At 40.5% G+C, this 13,593-nt stretch overlaps 1 protein-coding gene across 5 annotated transcripts in view; it reads left to right on the top strand.

Annotated features, from left to right (window-relative positions):
• SLC4A10 (solute carrier family 4 member 10) overlaps positions 1-13,593 on the top strand; it is a 334,643-nt gene that overhangs the window by 223,191 nt on the left and 97,859 nt on the right. For all 5 annotated transcript variants that reach the window (XM_075070163.1, XM_032803549.2, XM_032803548.2 and 2 more), the window contains one exon: positions 6,351-6,489. In XM_075070163.1, the coding sequence (XP_074926264.1) occupies positions 6,351-6,489 (139 nt within the window). The remainder of the gene's footprint in view (positions 1-6,350; positions 6,490-13,593) is intronic.

Raw genomic sequence — 13,593 nt, 5'->3', positions numbered from 1 at the left:
TTTGAATATGAATTTTTTGTTTCAGAACTGGGTGGAACACCAGAGTTATTTTTTTGTGCCCCTGTCCCTTTAAGGATTGGAGCTCTGCTGAAGAGATCACAGAGGACACAGTTGTCATGAGCAGGAGGTGGTCCCAGTAGAGTGTGATGTGCTTCTGAAAGGTGTTAAAGCAGTGAGCCTTGTGCAAGCTGGGTTTGGTTTGGTTTGGCTTATTCTAAGTTTAATAAACCTCTCCAATTTTAAGAGCCCCCAGTGGTCACAATACAGTCCAGTGTATTTAGCTGCCTGCTTGCCACGAGCTCTGTGTCAGTGAGCAATTTCCCTGTTGGCCTCTGCAAGCTGGGTTATGCAGCACTCCAGGCTTATCAATCATATCCTTTTGACTTATCCACCCATGATATCTGTAACTGGTTCCTGTTTTAGGGCCCAGTTGCAATTTCATAATGGGGACATTCATAGTAGTGAACACTAGGTCTGTAGAAGTGTCTGCATTTCCATTCTACAATTTTCCATTCTGCACCACTGAGTCCCAACTTGGACTTACATCTTTGAAAGTTACTTACACCTGTGGACTTAATTTACATGTTTTTTTGTACCTTCACTGCGCAGTTAGACTCTTCTGGATAAACGGTTCTTGGGCTCATGCTCAGCACAGCTAAAGAGGTGGGAGGCAAACATTGGTTCTAAGCCTTTGTTCCTCTCATGGATCCTGGGAGCAGCTGGGGGCCAGTGCGCATTAGAGTAACTACAGGGCTGCTTTAACTTGTGCTGACTGGAATGGTGTATTGTTCACTGTACTCGGGTTCATATCACATGGCCTTACCACCCCATAATCCTCCTCCCTGGTTTTAGCTGGTGTTCACGCTCTCCTTAGGGGTGAGCCAGCTGCTTGGGACAATCTTCAGAAGCCTCTTTTGGGTAGCTAAGATCACTTTACACTGCTCTGTGTACCTTACTCCATGTTTTTTCATGTTTGCATATTAAGCGCAATGCGCACATATAGCAGTGATAGAAATAATAATTTTAAAAATTGGCCCCAGTATTCTTGCTCATTTTTCTAACTCTTGTTTTTTTAATTTACTTTTCCAAAATAATAAAACATACAGTAAAACAGAGTTCTTTGAAATGCTGACTGTGCTTGCTTAAATGGGAGGTGAAACTGATCAAATTTAAAATTAAATCTCTGTTTTCCCAGCCTAGAAGAAATTTACAGTTTCCTGTCTTACAGGAGTCACACTTTGCACTAAAGATTGTGTTACCACAATTTGACCATAGTGAAATGAAATTTCTTTTCATGCTGTTTTTGAATCATGTATTTGTTTTTTTCCCCTTAAGTGTCATAAATACATTGGCATTTGTAGATTGTTGCTGCTTTTAATGAGATTCAAATTCTTACTCACGTTAGTAATGTTAACTCAACTGTATAAGTAGGGCTGCCAGGTTTCATTTGTTGTTTTGCTCTTTTATACTGTTATGGTCTCTCGTTATCTCATTTTCTCTCTTTCAATTCTTTTCCTATTTCAAGATATTTGGGTAAAATATCTGTTTCAATTTTGTCTTCCACCTAAAATCACATCAGTCAAACCATGTGAATTTTCTAACTTCCAGCTCAACTTTGTGTCTGAAAATCAAACTATGCTCTTCATGCTTGGGACGTTATTATAAATCATCACCAACAATAAAGTATGAAGAATCAGAACATAACAAGTAGTTTTGCTGATGTATTAATGAGGAAGACAAAACACAGTTTGTTCTGCCTCATCTGTATAGGTTCTTCACTGCTGTCAGTAAAATAATCATGCGTGACTCAGAAGTCACAGTAGTAGCAAATCAAATACAACCACTTTTCCAATAACCACACTGTAAGGTATTGTTCTGATCTGCTGATTTCCTTCCCATGTTGAATACATGTATTTCTATATATAATACTATCAGAAAGCCAGAGCGCTATGGTACAATACTGTTCATGATCACTTAACATAACTGTTATGTAAGTCAGTTCTACTGCTGGTTTCATCAAGAGAACTGGATGTTCTTGTCACTGGATGTTCTGGGATTCTCCCACAGACCATCTCTCTTGAAAAGCAGCTTGCTTTCCATGTTCTCTCACTCTAGTTACATAGAAACACACACTTATCTTTTGTCTCAAACAAATACTTGCACTGGAAGATTAAGCCTCCCTGTACTTGTATTCTCCAGTAGAATGTGTTAGCCATTGAACTCAGCTTTTTGCTTGCACTAGGCTGTAAAAGTGTAGCCCATGGGATAAAAGTGGACTTGTCACTTTCTAAACTGTAAAAGGCAGGGAAGGGTAAAGCTGGTGAACTGTACATTTTTATAACTAGTGAACTCAAACATAAACAAACCAAAACCGAATTCTGTGTTCCTGTGTCAAGGATTGTACCATTACAATTCTGTGGATTAATTTTAGAGTTTAATATTTACCTGCAAAGTAGGGATTGCCCACTCGGTCCTGGCAAGATGTCAGTAGCATACCCACTGGTGCAAATTTTGAGTGCCCCTTCTGGATTTTCCTGGCTCTCCAAAGCTGTGTTTAGTAAAAGTGAAAATGGTCACAAATAAATACAGGTATAGCACAATGCATTTTCTGAATAATGCAGCTGACAATTTCTGCTAACCAAAACACAGAGCTACAAATAACTCAGAAGTACATTTGGCAGCAATTTTTGGATTCAACCATGTGCTAAACATAAGTCCTATGGAGGATTTTCATCACACTTTGTCTATATGGATTTCACAGAAATGAGCTATTTTTAATGCCTCATTTCATTTGCTGAATTTGCTGTTTAGTACACTACAACACAAATGTGCTGTACAATATATGACAATTTACAGAAAGTAAATTCTGCCTTCTTTATATTCATGGTTACAGTAGTGAAGGGAGCTTACCACATGCAACAACAGTTTTCCACATGCAAAGGAAAAGAGTTAGCCAAGTGGCAGGGGTTAGAAGAGAAGAAAACTCCAAAGAGTACCTCACAGAGTTCCCTGCACATCATCTCCCCTTCCCCAGATAGCATTCAGACCCAGCCCACAAAGCCCCTGGATTCCCAGGGATTAGAAATAGGTCAGGCTCATCATGAATATTTCCCCCCAACTCTTATGCTCCCTGGCAGTGCAGCTCCATTGGCTTAAAGGTTAGGACCATATCAGAGCTTCTCAAACTGGGGTGCAGGGGGTTTGGAATGTATTCTGTGTGGGGGAAGTGTGTGAGAAGCTTTTGGGGGGGTGGGAGGAGTACTGTGCACATTCAGACTGTAGAGTAGTGGCTGCTAATTGGGCACCCAGATCTGAAGATAGCACCACCATCAGCAGCAGTGGAGAAAGTAAAGGTAAAATAATTTTGCACTGCTGCTGGTGATGATGCTGCCTTCAGACTGGGCATCCAACCAGCAGCAACCATTCTCCACTCTGCCTTCAGAACTGGCTGGCAGAAAATCAGCAGCTGCTGACCAGGCATCCAGACCAGGGAGGGGAGGAGGCGTAAACCACTACAGACACAAAGAAGGGGGGCACAATCAAATAAGTTTGAGAACCACCGGACTATATTATCTTCTCTTGGGAGTCTCTATGGGGCTGGTCAGAAAATGATGTATTAGTGGAGTTCCCCCTTCCCCTGGCCCAGCTTCCCATCAACACACACTCAATGGAATTGTGATAACTTGTGTGTTGCCTTCCTGCTTATTGCTTCCTGCTCCCTCTTCATGTTGGTTTCCTGCTTCCTAAACTCAGTGTTGTAGTTTGCATGCCTGTGTGTGTACACACATAGCACTGGGTGTGTGCAGTTACCCAGGGCCTGCTGTTACATACCTGCCATTTGGATTGTTATGATTTTTGTTCAGACTGTTGCTGACTTAACAGGTTTGTGGTAATTACATGTTTTGAGTGACCACCTACTTGCATGTCATGCTTTGATTTCCTTATGATTGGGATTGCTGTTCTGGGATGCATCAGAACATAACAGCGGGCATGCCCTCTCCTCCCAATGGGACCCACAGGGTTCCTAATTCTGGAGAGAGCCTTTCTCAAAGAGAGGAAGGGAGAGACTTAGGGTTGCCAGCTGTCATATGACTTGCATCCAGCAGGGTTGCAAGGATTCCCCCACAGCTTACCTTCCTGGGTCTTGCGGGTTGTTAGGCAGAAGACTTGGGGGCGGCCAACCTGCCTCACCTCTTCTGCTCTCTCTCTACCACCGGAGAGAAGCCCACGTGAAACAATTAAAAGGAGGCTGCTCCATTGGCCTGCCAGCAAGGAAGATGAGGAGGCTTAAAAGGTGTGATGGAGAATGGGAGTGTAAGGTGGGGACAGAGACTTGGACAGGAAGGATGGGCACAAGATCAGGGACATGCAGGGTCAGAGGATGGCTAGAGATGCAGAATAGGAAGGCAGGGGCTGAAAGAAGAAAGAGAAAATGATAACGAGGAGAAGGGGCAGAATGGAGGAGGTTGCTCCAGATCTTGAAAGACCCCCACAAAAAACAATTTTGCACCCTTCAGTTTTCCCATCCCACCCCCCATAGTCTCCCAGGCCCATGCTCTCCTAGACTCTCCTTATCTTTCACCCTGACTTTCCTGAGCTGCCCCTTGCTCCCTCAACAGCTTCCACCAGCTTGTGAAGGCTAGGCTCCTGCCTCCTCCTGCTCACTCTGCACGGGGAATTTATACCCTTTGGAAATGGTGACATGTTCTCACTGCTGAAAAATGTCACAAGTGTTGCTACTCTGTTTGGTAGCTTTGGCATTGGTGCCACAGAAGTGGGTATCTCTATAGCTGAATTCAGCCTACCACACCACTAGACTCCTTCAACACCTCTTATCAGCACTTTGCTCTCTGTGCTCTGAGGTTAAGTGCCACCTTATCAGAAAGACTAAACTTTCACAGGATGTGAGAGCAGACTGAGAGAGCTAGTGTTGCTTAACCCTAGAATAAAGTGGTAAAGTAACATTTCAGTCAGAGTGCACCCCAGGCACAGCAAGGCAGGGATGCTGGAACAATTTGTATAGTGAGGGTATTAACCCTGCATATAATGGAAACCACTTCAAGCCAGGGGGTGTGGCAGCAACCCCAGCATCCCTAATTACAGCACCTATGCAGCAGCGTGTCTGCTACTCCATTTCTCAGTTGGCTAGCAGCATGGCTCTTACAGGCACTCGCAAAGGATTCTTGGTTGTTCTTTCAGCTGTGAAGTACATTGTCAGAAACAGTAACTATACATTTCTGGAGATACTGGATGCCATCCACAGTTGTATGATTTGAGATTTGGATTTTATTAAAAATAGGTTTTAAGATTGTTACAACATTTGAACCAATAAAACTGTAGTATGCAAACAAGCACACTATGACTTAAGTCAAGTGCACTGTGACTTAAGTCAAGTGCACTATGACTGCCTGAGTGTTTTCTCATATTTCAAAGCACCAGTCATAAGGGAAGAGCAGTCTGTCTCTGAGACAATGTAGCTGCTGATTGGGCAGTGAGGAGAGGATCAGAGGGGAAAAGAAAGAAGGGAAAAGGTGGTGTGAAGGGAGGAGAGCAGGAAGAGAGGATAAGAAATGGGGAAGTCAAGAATAGATAAGAAAAGAACTGTTGGAATGGCACCAATTATTCTTACTATTCTAGCCAGGCTGTTTGTCTGTCTCTCTCTATATATTGTTTCTACCTATTTAGGCAGGTCCAGCAGGACAATTTATGTCAGTGAATAGTGAGAGATTTGAAATTCATGGAGGGTATTTTCTTTTGGGACCTATCAATATAAGTTTAATGGAAAAAATGAATGCAAATGTAGTACCCCGAATTTGTGAACTGAGTTAAATTTGTACATTAAAAATCAGACCACAGTAGTTAGCTTGTCTGACACTTAGCAGTACCTGTGCTTTATTTTACCCTGTTAGGCTGGGTGAGACATAATTAAACTGCATTCGTAAGTATCTATATACTTCACATTGTGAAAAATGTGTTTGTCTGTTTTGGATATATTTATTTAATTAGAATACAGGTAATTTAGACCGAATAAAAAGAACTTAATAGTAAAGTGCTGTGCGCTCTACAGTTCATAGAGCATGAGTTAAAGCATGACTGAACTGATAAGATGTGTGATTATTTTATGTATTACAATACTTGTTTGTGAAGGTTAATTATCTGTGTAACAAACAGCTGAATAATCTCATGAAATTCCAGTCATTTGCTTACTGAAGGCATATAAATGACTGTTCCCACTAATGTAAAATCATTTTGCATTTAATCCTTGCTGAAAAAAATGCACGTTAGTAATTTGGTCCAATCACAGTCTCTGCTGGCTATGTTTTTTGACGATATTTGTGTTTCCTCCCCAGACACCCCATCACAAAGGGTACAGTTTATTCTTGGAACAGAGGATGATGATGAGGAACACATTCCTCATGACCTCTTTACTGAACTTGATGAGATTTGCTGCCGTGAAGGAGAGGACGCTGAATGGAGAGAGACAGCAAGGTAAGTATTTCCGGTGGTTTTGTCAGTAACTGATGGTCACTGAAAGTGTGGTGAGACATTTCAAAGCTGTAGCAGGCCCAGGAACAGATTTTGAATACAAAGCTTAAAGAAAAACACAAAACAAAACAAACAAAAATCATTTTAAATCCTTGTATAACTAGTATTGCCACAGTATCTGTCATTCCTTAAGACCCAGATGTTTTCATTTGGATTTAACATATATAGGTGAGAATGAAAATTGAATGAAAGAACTGACGTAAACAAAAAAAACTATTACTTCTAGTAGTTAAGTAGACTCTTTTATTTATATTTTAGACCATCATTTTTACATGTATTTTTTAAACTTACACAACCGGGAATGTATCCTTGAGAAATCCATGAATTGGCCTCTTTATTAAAAGATCACAGGAAAGAGGGAATAACATTATCAAATTAAACTTAAGATAAACTCAAATATTCACAGAGACCAATCTTTAATGAGCAGATGCTCTGGAGACTTTGAATATTCAATGTTAGATCATTTCACTTCTGCAGAATTAAAATGTGGAAAGAATGCCTGCCCAGATTGTTTCTCTGCTGAAAGACATTAACATTGAATATCGATTACATAACTGCTTGTTTTTCTTCCTCAGACTTCTCTAAGTTTGGAAGTCACTTACTTTATACCTCGTTTCAATGGGGCATTACATTTCTAATACGTCTGAATTTTGGGTCTTACCATTTTTCTCCTTGGAATCGCTGCACCCTCTTCCTTTAAACAACTGCCACTAATTTGTTTAGTGTTCATGGAAGGTGCCAGAGTGCCCAGAGATATCAGGGCAGATCTGTGGGTTCAATATGGCCCAGATGGATTAAAGAGGCTGTAGATTTGGCTAAATAGACCAACTGAGGAGTCTATCTGTGGGGGGAATACCCAGGTGGTGGTGTTTCTAGGGGCCAAGAGCAGTCAATAGTCCCTGTGACCTCACTGCAATTGTGTAAGTTCAGTGGGGCACAGAAAAACAGGTTCCTTGTGCCCATCTCCTCCATTGTGTGTCCATGCAGGGGGCATCCACAATCTATGTGTATGCTTTTTTCCATGGACTCCAGTAGATTACACCACAAAATTGATGATCTGTGAGTCCTAAAATATTCATATTCACAGTCAAAGAAAGAAAATATAATTTATCTTTTTTCCAAAAGGCCTGGAGAATGATCTTCATTTTACTCATACTAATTAAAGATGGTTTATATCTTGAAGAAAAAAAATCAATTCTGTTCATAGTTACAGAATTTTTCAGCAAGGAAGTGAAATAGGAATGGTTTCTGGGAAGCATTACAGAAGTATGTTTCTTAGAAATTATTCTGATTTTCATTTAACAAGCTTATAATCAAGACAGAATTCCAAATAAATAGCTGAAATAAAAGAAACATCCTCTTAACATGGTCTATCATATGTCTGTTTTAATTGTCCTCCTTCCTCTTCAAAGTAGATAAGAAAGCCCATTTTGTATTGTACATATACACTAGTAAACTAATAAGGGTATGAAGTGGAGTACGTATTATATATTACTGAATACATCACTAATCTTGGAACAATAGGCTTTTAGAGTAAATCCTTGATCCAGCATTCAGTTCCAGTAAGTAGGTTTTGTTCGGGAGACAACCATAGTTGTAGTAGTAAAATTTATATATAGAGCACTTTTCATCAGCAGATCTCGAAGCTCTTTGCAAAGGAAGTCAGTATTCTCATCCACATTTTACAGATAGGGAATCAGGCACAGAGAGAGGAAGTGACTTGGCTACAGTCACCCAACAGGTCAGTGGCAGAATCAGGAATAGAATCCAGTTCTGCCAAGTCCCAGTCTTGTGCTCTGTACACTAGGACTCATTGCCTGGTAGGAGTCAGGAAGAGGAGGATTGGTCCTGCTTTGAGCAGGGGGTTGGACTAGATGACCTTCTGAGGTCCCTTCCTACCCTGATATGCTATGATTCTAAGTCAGGGAACGCCTGTTGCTGTATCTGCAATGCTTGCGGTAGCTCTTGAAGCTCCTGCTCTCTCCCTGCTCATAGGGATGACTAGTGGATTTGCATAGTGACAAATTTTCCAACCACTCTATTCCCTCCTCAGCTTACTCTCACCCCCCTGAATACTGGGCATAGCTAAGCTCCATGGCATGCAAAGGGCATAGGGTACGAATGATGTGAGGAGCCGCAGGGAGGTGCTGGTTCCTCACCCTTGCAAAAGCAAAATTTGATTGGTTCCACTGTAATTAGGGACTTCTGTGGTTGTAGAGGGGTGTGTGTGTGTAATTTCCCTTTGTAATATTGCCACAAAGGAATGGCATAAGAATGCCCAGTGTTACTGTTGGATTTTTGACTCTGGTGTCAATGTAATCATTTTAGAATATCTTCTTTTTATAAACTTGAGTTATTGTGTATTTATTGTTTGCTAGGTACTTTACAGACCAGCTAACAGAGTTATTGTGTAATTGTCACAGAGTGTGGGGGAGTCAGGGCCCTGCACCCCCCACTTCCTGTGATTCACCATGTCTCTCAGCCAGCCAGTAAAACAGAAGGTTTGTTAGATGGCAGGAACACAGTCCAAAACAGAGCTTGTAAGTACAGACAACAGGACCCCCTCAGTCAGGTCTATCTTGGGGAACAGGTAGCTTAGACTCCAGCCTTGGGGCTCAGGACCCCCTCAGTCAGGTCCAACTTGGGGAGCAGGGAGCTTAGACCCCAGCCCTGGGGCTCCCTCCGTTTCCCCAGCCCCCTCCAAACTGAAACTCTGCAGCCCCAGCTCTGGCCTTTGTCTCTTTCCCTGGCCAGGAGGACACCTGATCCCTTTGTTCTCCAACACCTTCAGTTGGCACCTTTGCAGAGAAGGGGCCCAGGCCATCAGTTGCCAGGAAATAGGGTGTTGGCCATTCTCTGTGCAGACACCATCACACTGGCCCTTTTGGGCTCTGCAACAATCACACACCCTTATCCCATCACCTAGATAATTAAGAAATGCATAGGGGAAGCTGAGGCACCCACACAGTATTCAGTGAAAACATTATGAACATTCCCACTTCCTCACAGTAATCAATTGCCAGAAAAGGAACACCAAGAGCCCAGTCCAGCTCCCATCAAACTCCATGGCAGTTTCACCTTAATGAGCACAGAACAAGGCATCAGATAGTTACATATGCATTTTACCAAGAAGAGGTGTGGTGAATCTCTGGTGCAATATGTCTGGACCCTTCTACAATTCCATTTGATGGAGCTTGCATGCACAGTTATTATTCTGGAACCTTTTATAAATGTTATGTGCAAGCTGTGTAAGATTAATTGAGACATTTGCTGCTTAGTTAGTCAAAATGGTAGCAGCTATTGAAGAGGAGTGTGGGAAAGATTTGGCTGAAGCTCAACGTCTCGAGGAAGAACAGAACAGATTTATCTGAACAGAGGGAAAGGACTTACCAAGCTGCAGTGGAGGAGTTAAAGTGGCAGAGGCTCAGTTGTGTTGTCTCAAAGGCAGATTCCAATCCTAATGAGCCCATCAATACAATATTATTCATACAGAACACTTTTTATGGTTAATATTGGTTTGGTATACTAGCCATTTAACTATATTATAAAACATAAATAATTGGATTATTTCTTTTTTGCAACAGGCCACATGGCAACAATAATTATGCGCTATTATTTAGAAATCAAACATATACAGGAATTAAAATGTCTTAAAGTAATCAGAACATTTGTGAACATTTCGTGAAAGCAGGAATCTCCTGTATCAGCCCTAAAGTGACCCATTTTGCCTCTTTAATGATGATGATAAGGAGGAAGAAATGTGTCCTTTTGGTAAATGACATTCAATGTTACTAATAGAATAATTTGCACAGATGACCCGGCTGTATTATTGTGTACAGAATGCTTGATTTATATGTCCTATAAAAGTACTTAGTGCACTTGTAACCCACACACCTCCTGGATGTGGTGTTCTGTCCCTTCTAGTAGCATTGAGGCCACTTAGAGATTAATGAGTCTACTGCAGCCTTAGTTAATAATCATGTGGCTTTTAGCTCATGCAGTGGAAGCTCATACATTTAGCTCCAGAGGTCCCCAGTTTAATCCCACCCACCGAGGTCTGTCAGCATTACAAGTGGGGGCTCGTCCAGGATATCAACTGGGAAGTCTCTGAAGCTCACTTCCTCAGCTAGGGGAAGCATGTAACCCACGCATCTCCTGGATGTGGTGTTTTATCCTTTCTAGTGGCACCAAGACCACTTAGAGATTAATGAGTCTGCTGCAGCCTTAGGTAAGGAGCATGTGGCTTTTAGCTCATGCAGTAGAGGCTCATAGACTAAGTTTCAAAGGTCCCAGGTTCAATTCTGCCTACTGATGACTGGAGTCTGTCAGTGTTACACACACATAAAGAAACAAAACTGGAGATAGTAGTTAGACTTATAATACATACACAGTAGTGAAACAGCATGTTGTTCTGTCAGAATTGTATGCACTCGATTGATAAATGCTGTTGAAGTTCAAGTCTATCGAACCAGCCTTTTGCATTGCTGAGTGGGACAGTGGTTTAGATTTCCCATGGTTGAACCTCAAAAAGTCATCCCAAATTTGAGCACTTATCTGAGTCTTATTCAGATCCCTTTAGTCTGCTTATTTGTAGCTGAAATCTCAGGAGAACGTCCTAGCTCATGAAAGCAGTTCTGCTTCTGAACTGACCAGAATATAATAAACCACAGCAGTAAGAAGTTAGCCAATTTGTTTTAGATCTTCAGAAGAGATTAAGCCTAATTTTGATGAAAATTATGATCTCTATTGTTATATTGAAATCAGTTTTCCCATCCATAGTTTTGAGAGATAGGTAGCTAACAGGAGCATTGGTTATGACATGAATGCCAACCAATAATCGCTGATAGGGCGAAATAAAACCCCACTTTCTCCAAATGATCTGCACTTCCTTCCAAAGACATGAGGTGACGCAACTTGTCTCCCTTTGTCACATCTGGTTTTTCTCTGAGCAGTTTGTTTACTTTGGTTCGTTTCCAAATTAAAATTGGCAAAAGTTCATGTCAAAACAGGTACAATTTGTAGGGTTATGATGCCTGTGCTAGTCAAGCAGGTTGCAAGTGATAAATACTTGGGGAGACACAACAGGCCCCATAAGCCCGATATTTTGCACTGAAAAGTTATGGCAAAGAATACTACAAAGTGTTCATATTCTCTATTTCATGTTATACTATGTACAAAATACCTGATTCATTTAAAAAACAGTGACTGTTTTTTTTAAAAAAAATTGGACAGTCCAGTTAGCACTTTGGTTCTATAACAGATTGTCACCATTGGAGAAACAGTTGAAGTATTTTATTTTATTTTATTAGTCAATCCTGCCTGTAGGAGAGGTCATACATTTCTTCCCCACCCACCTCCCATGGCTAAAGAAAGGGTCAAGCTGCAAAAACTGAGCATGGATTTTGAATACTCCAAAATTTGTATTTCTGTTTTTATTCAGCCCACTATAAAAGAATGGGAAAACTTGGATCCAGGCCTTGGTTAGGATTTCTAAACCTTTTATGTTCCTGAAGTTTGGAGATAAAGTCAGGGGTTTGATAAAGACCCAACTCTGGGCTATTATTCCTTTTTCTTTTTCTTTTTTTTTTAAAAAGCTCACCAAATACATTTACATAAAGATTAGGTCTTTGTTCCTTTTAGAGTTTCTGTTACTGATGCTTATTCCTTGTTTTAAGTAATAATCTCCTGACGTGGTTAACAAGCATTACATGAGGTAGTGTATCCAACTCAAAATATAGAGAAAAAAACCAGTCCAGGAAGCATTTCTTAGAAGAGATGGAACACTCCACTCAGAGCATGGCTACTGTAGCATGCATCAGAACCATTAACTGGTAGTGCAAGAAGAAATCTTAAGAAATAAAGATAGTTTTCATACAAATATTTTTAGAACTAAAAGCAGAAAGGTGGGAATCTTACTGTTAGAAAGAATTCAGATTGACTTGGATATGATCACTGACATATATGGAAAACTGCTGAAAGACCATACATGTAGGATAATGAGACAGTGTCTATTAACAGGTTTCAGAGTAGCAGCCGTGTTAGTTTGTATCCTCAAAAAGAACATGAATATTTGTGGCACCTTAGAGACTAACAAATTTATTTCAGCATAAGCTTTTGTGGGCTACAGCTCACTTCTTCGGATGCATAGAATGGAACACACAGACCGAAGATATTTATACATACAGAGAACATGAAAAGGTGGAAGTACTCATACCAACTGTAAGAGGCCAATCAATTGAGATGAGCTATCAGCAGCAGGAGGGGAAAAAAAAAAATTTCACGAAAGCTTATGCTAAAATAAATTTGTTAGTCTCTAAGGTGCCACAAGTACTTCAGTGTCTATTAAGGCATCTCAAGGCTCAGTGTTAGGATTATTCTTATTTAATATGTTGATCTAGAAAATGGATTAAAAATCATGTTTACATGCATACACTACTATGTTAGAAGGAGTTGGGAACACTCAAAAATTAAGACAAAGTAATAATGCAAAAGGACCTTAAGGAAATTAGAAACATGGATGGAAAATAAACTGAGCCTCAGTTTGTTAAAATGCAAACTAACACAGAAATAAACTACATGAAATGCTAATATTGAAGAGGAAGAATAATCCTGGAAAGCAGTAATGTTAAAAGTGTCCTGGACAACAGGTTAGAAAGAGTATCTGGGCAGCAAATAAGGTCAGTGCATTTTTGGGCTGTAAACACAGAGGAACCACTTCATAGATTAGGGAGGTAAAAGTCTCTTCTTATCTAGTGCTGGTGTAAGTGTGCCTAGGCTATTGAGTTTATTTTTGGATACATCGCTATAGAGAGATACTGATTTACAAAAGAAGATTCTAAGAGAGATGAGATATAATCTGAAATATTTTATGTCATTGTATATATAATGAGAAGGACCAATGCAAAGATGCAGGTCTTCCTAAATTGCAGACTAGTTATAAAAGATACAAAGTTCAGACTAGTTTTCATGAGATATTCTGAAAGCAAAAGACACCAGAATGTGATTGAACATGCAGTATAGAATGCTAAATCTGATCTCAAATATATT

The sequence above is a fragment of the Chelonoidis abingdonii genome, chromosome 10 (assembly GCF_003597395.2).
Source record: "Chelonoidis abingdonii isolate Lonesome George chromosome 10, CheloAbing_2.0, whole genome shotgun sequence".
NCBI classification, from domain to species: domain Eukaryota; kingdom Metazoa; phylum Chordata; order Testudines; family Testudinidae; genus Chelonoidis; species Chelonoidis abingdonii.
This window is presented reverse-complemented; position numbering and strand designations above follow the sequence as displayed.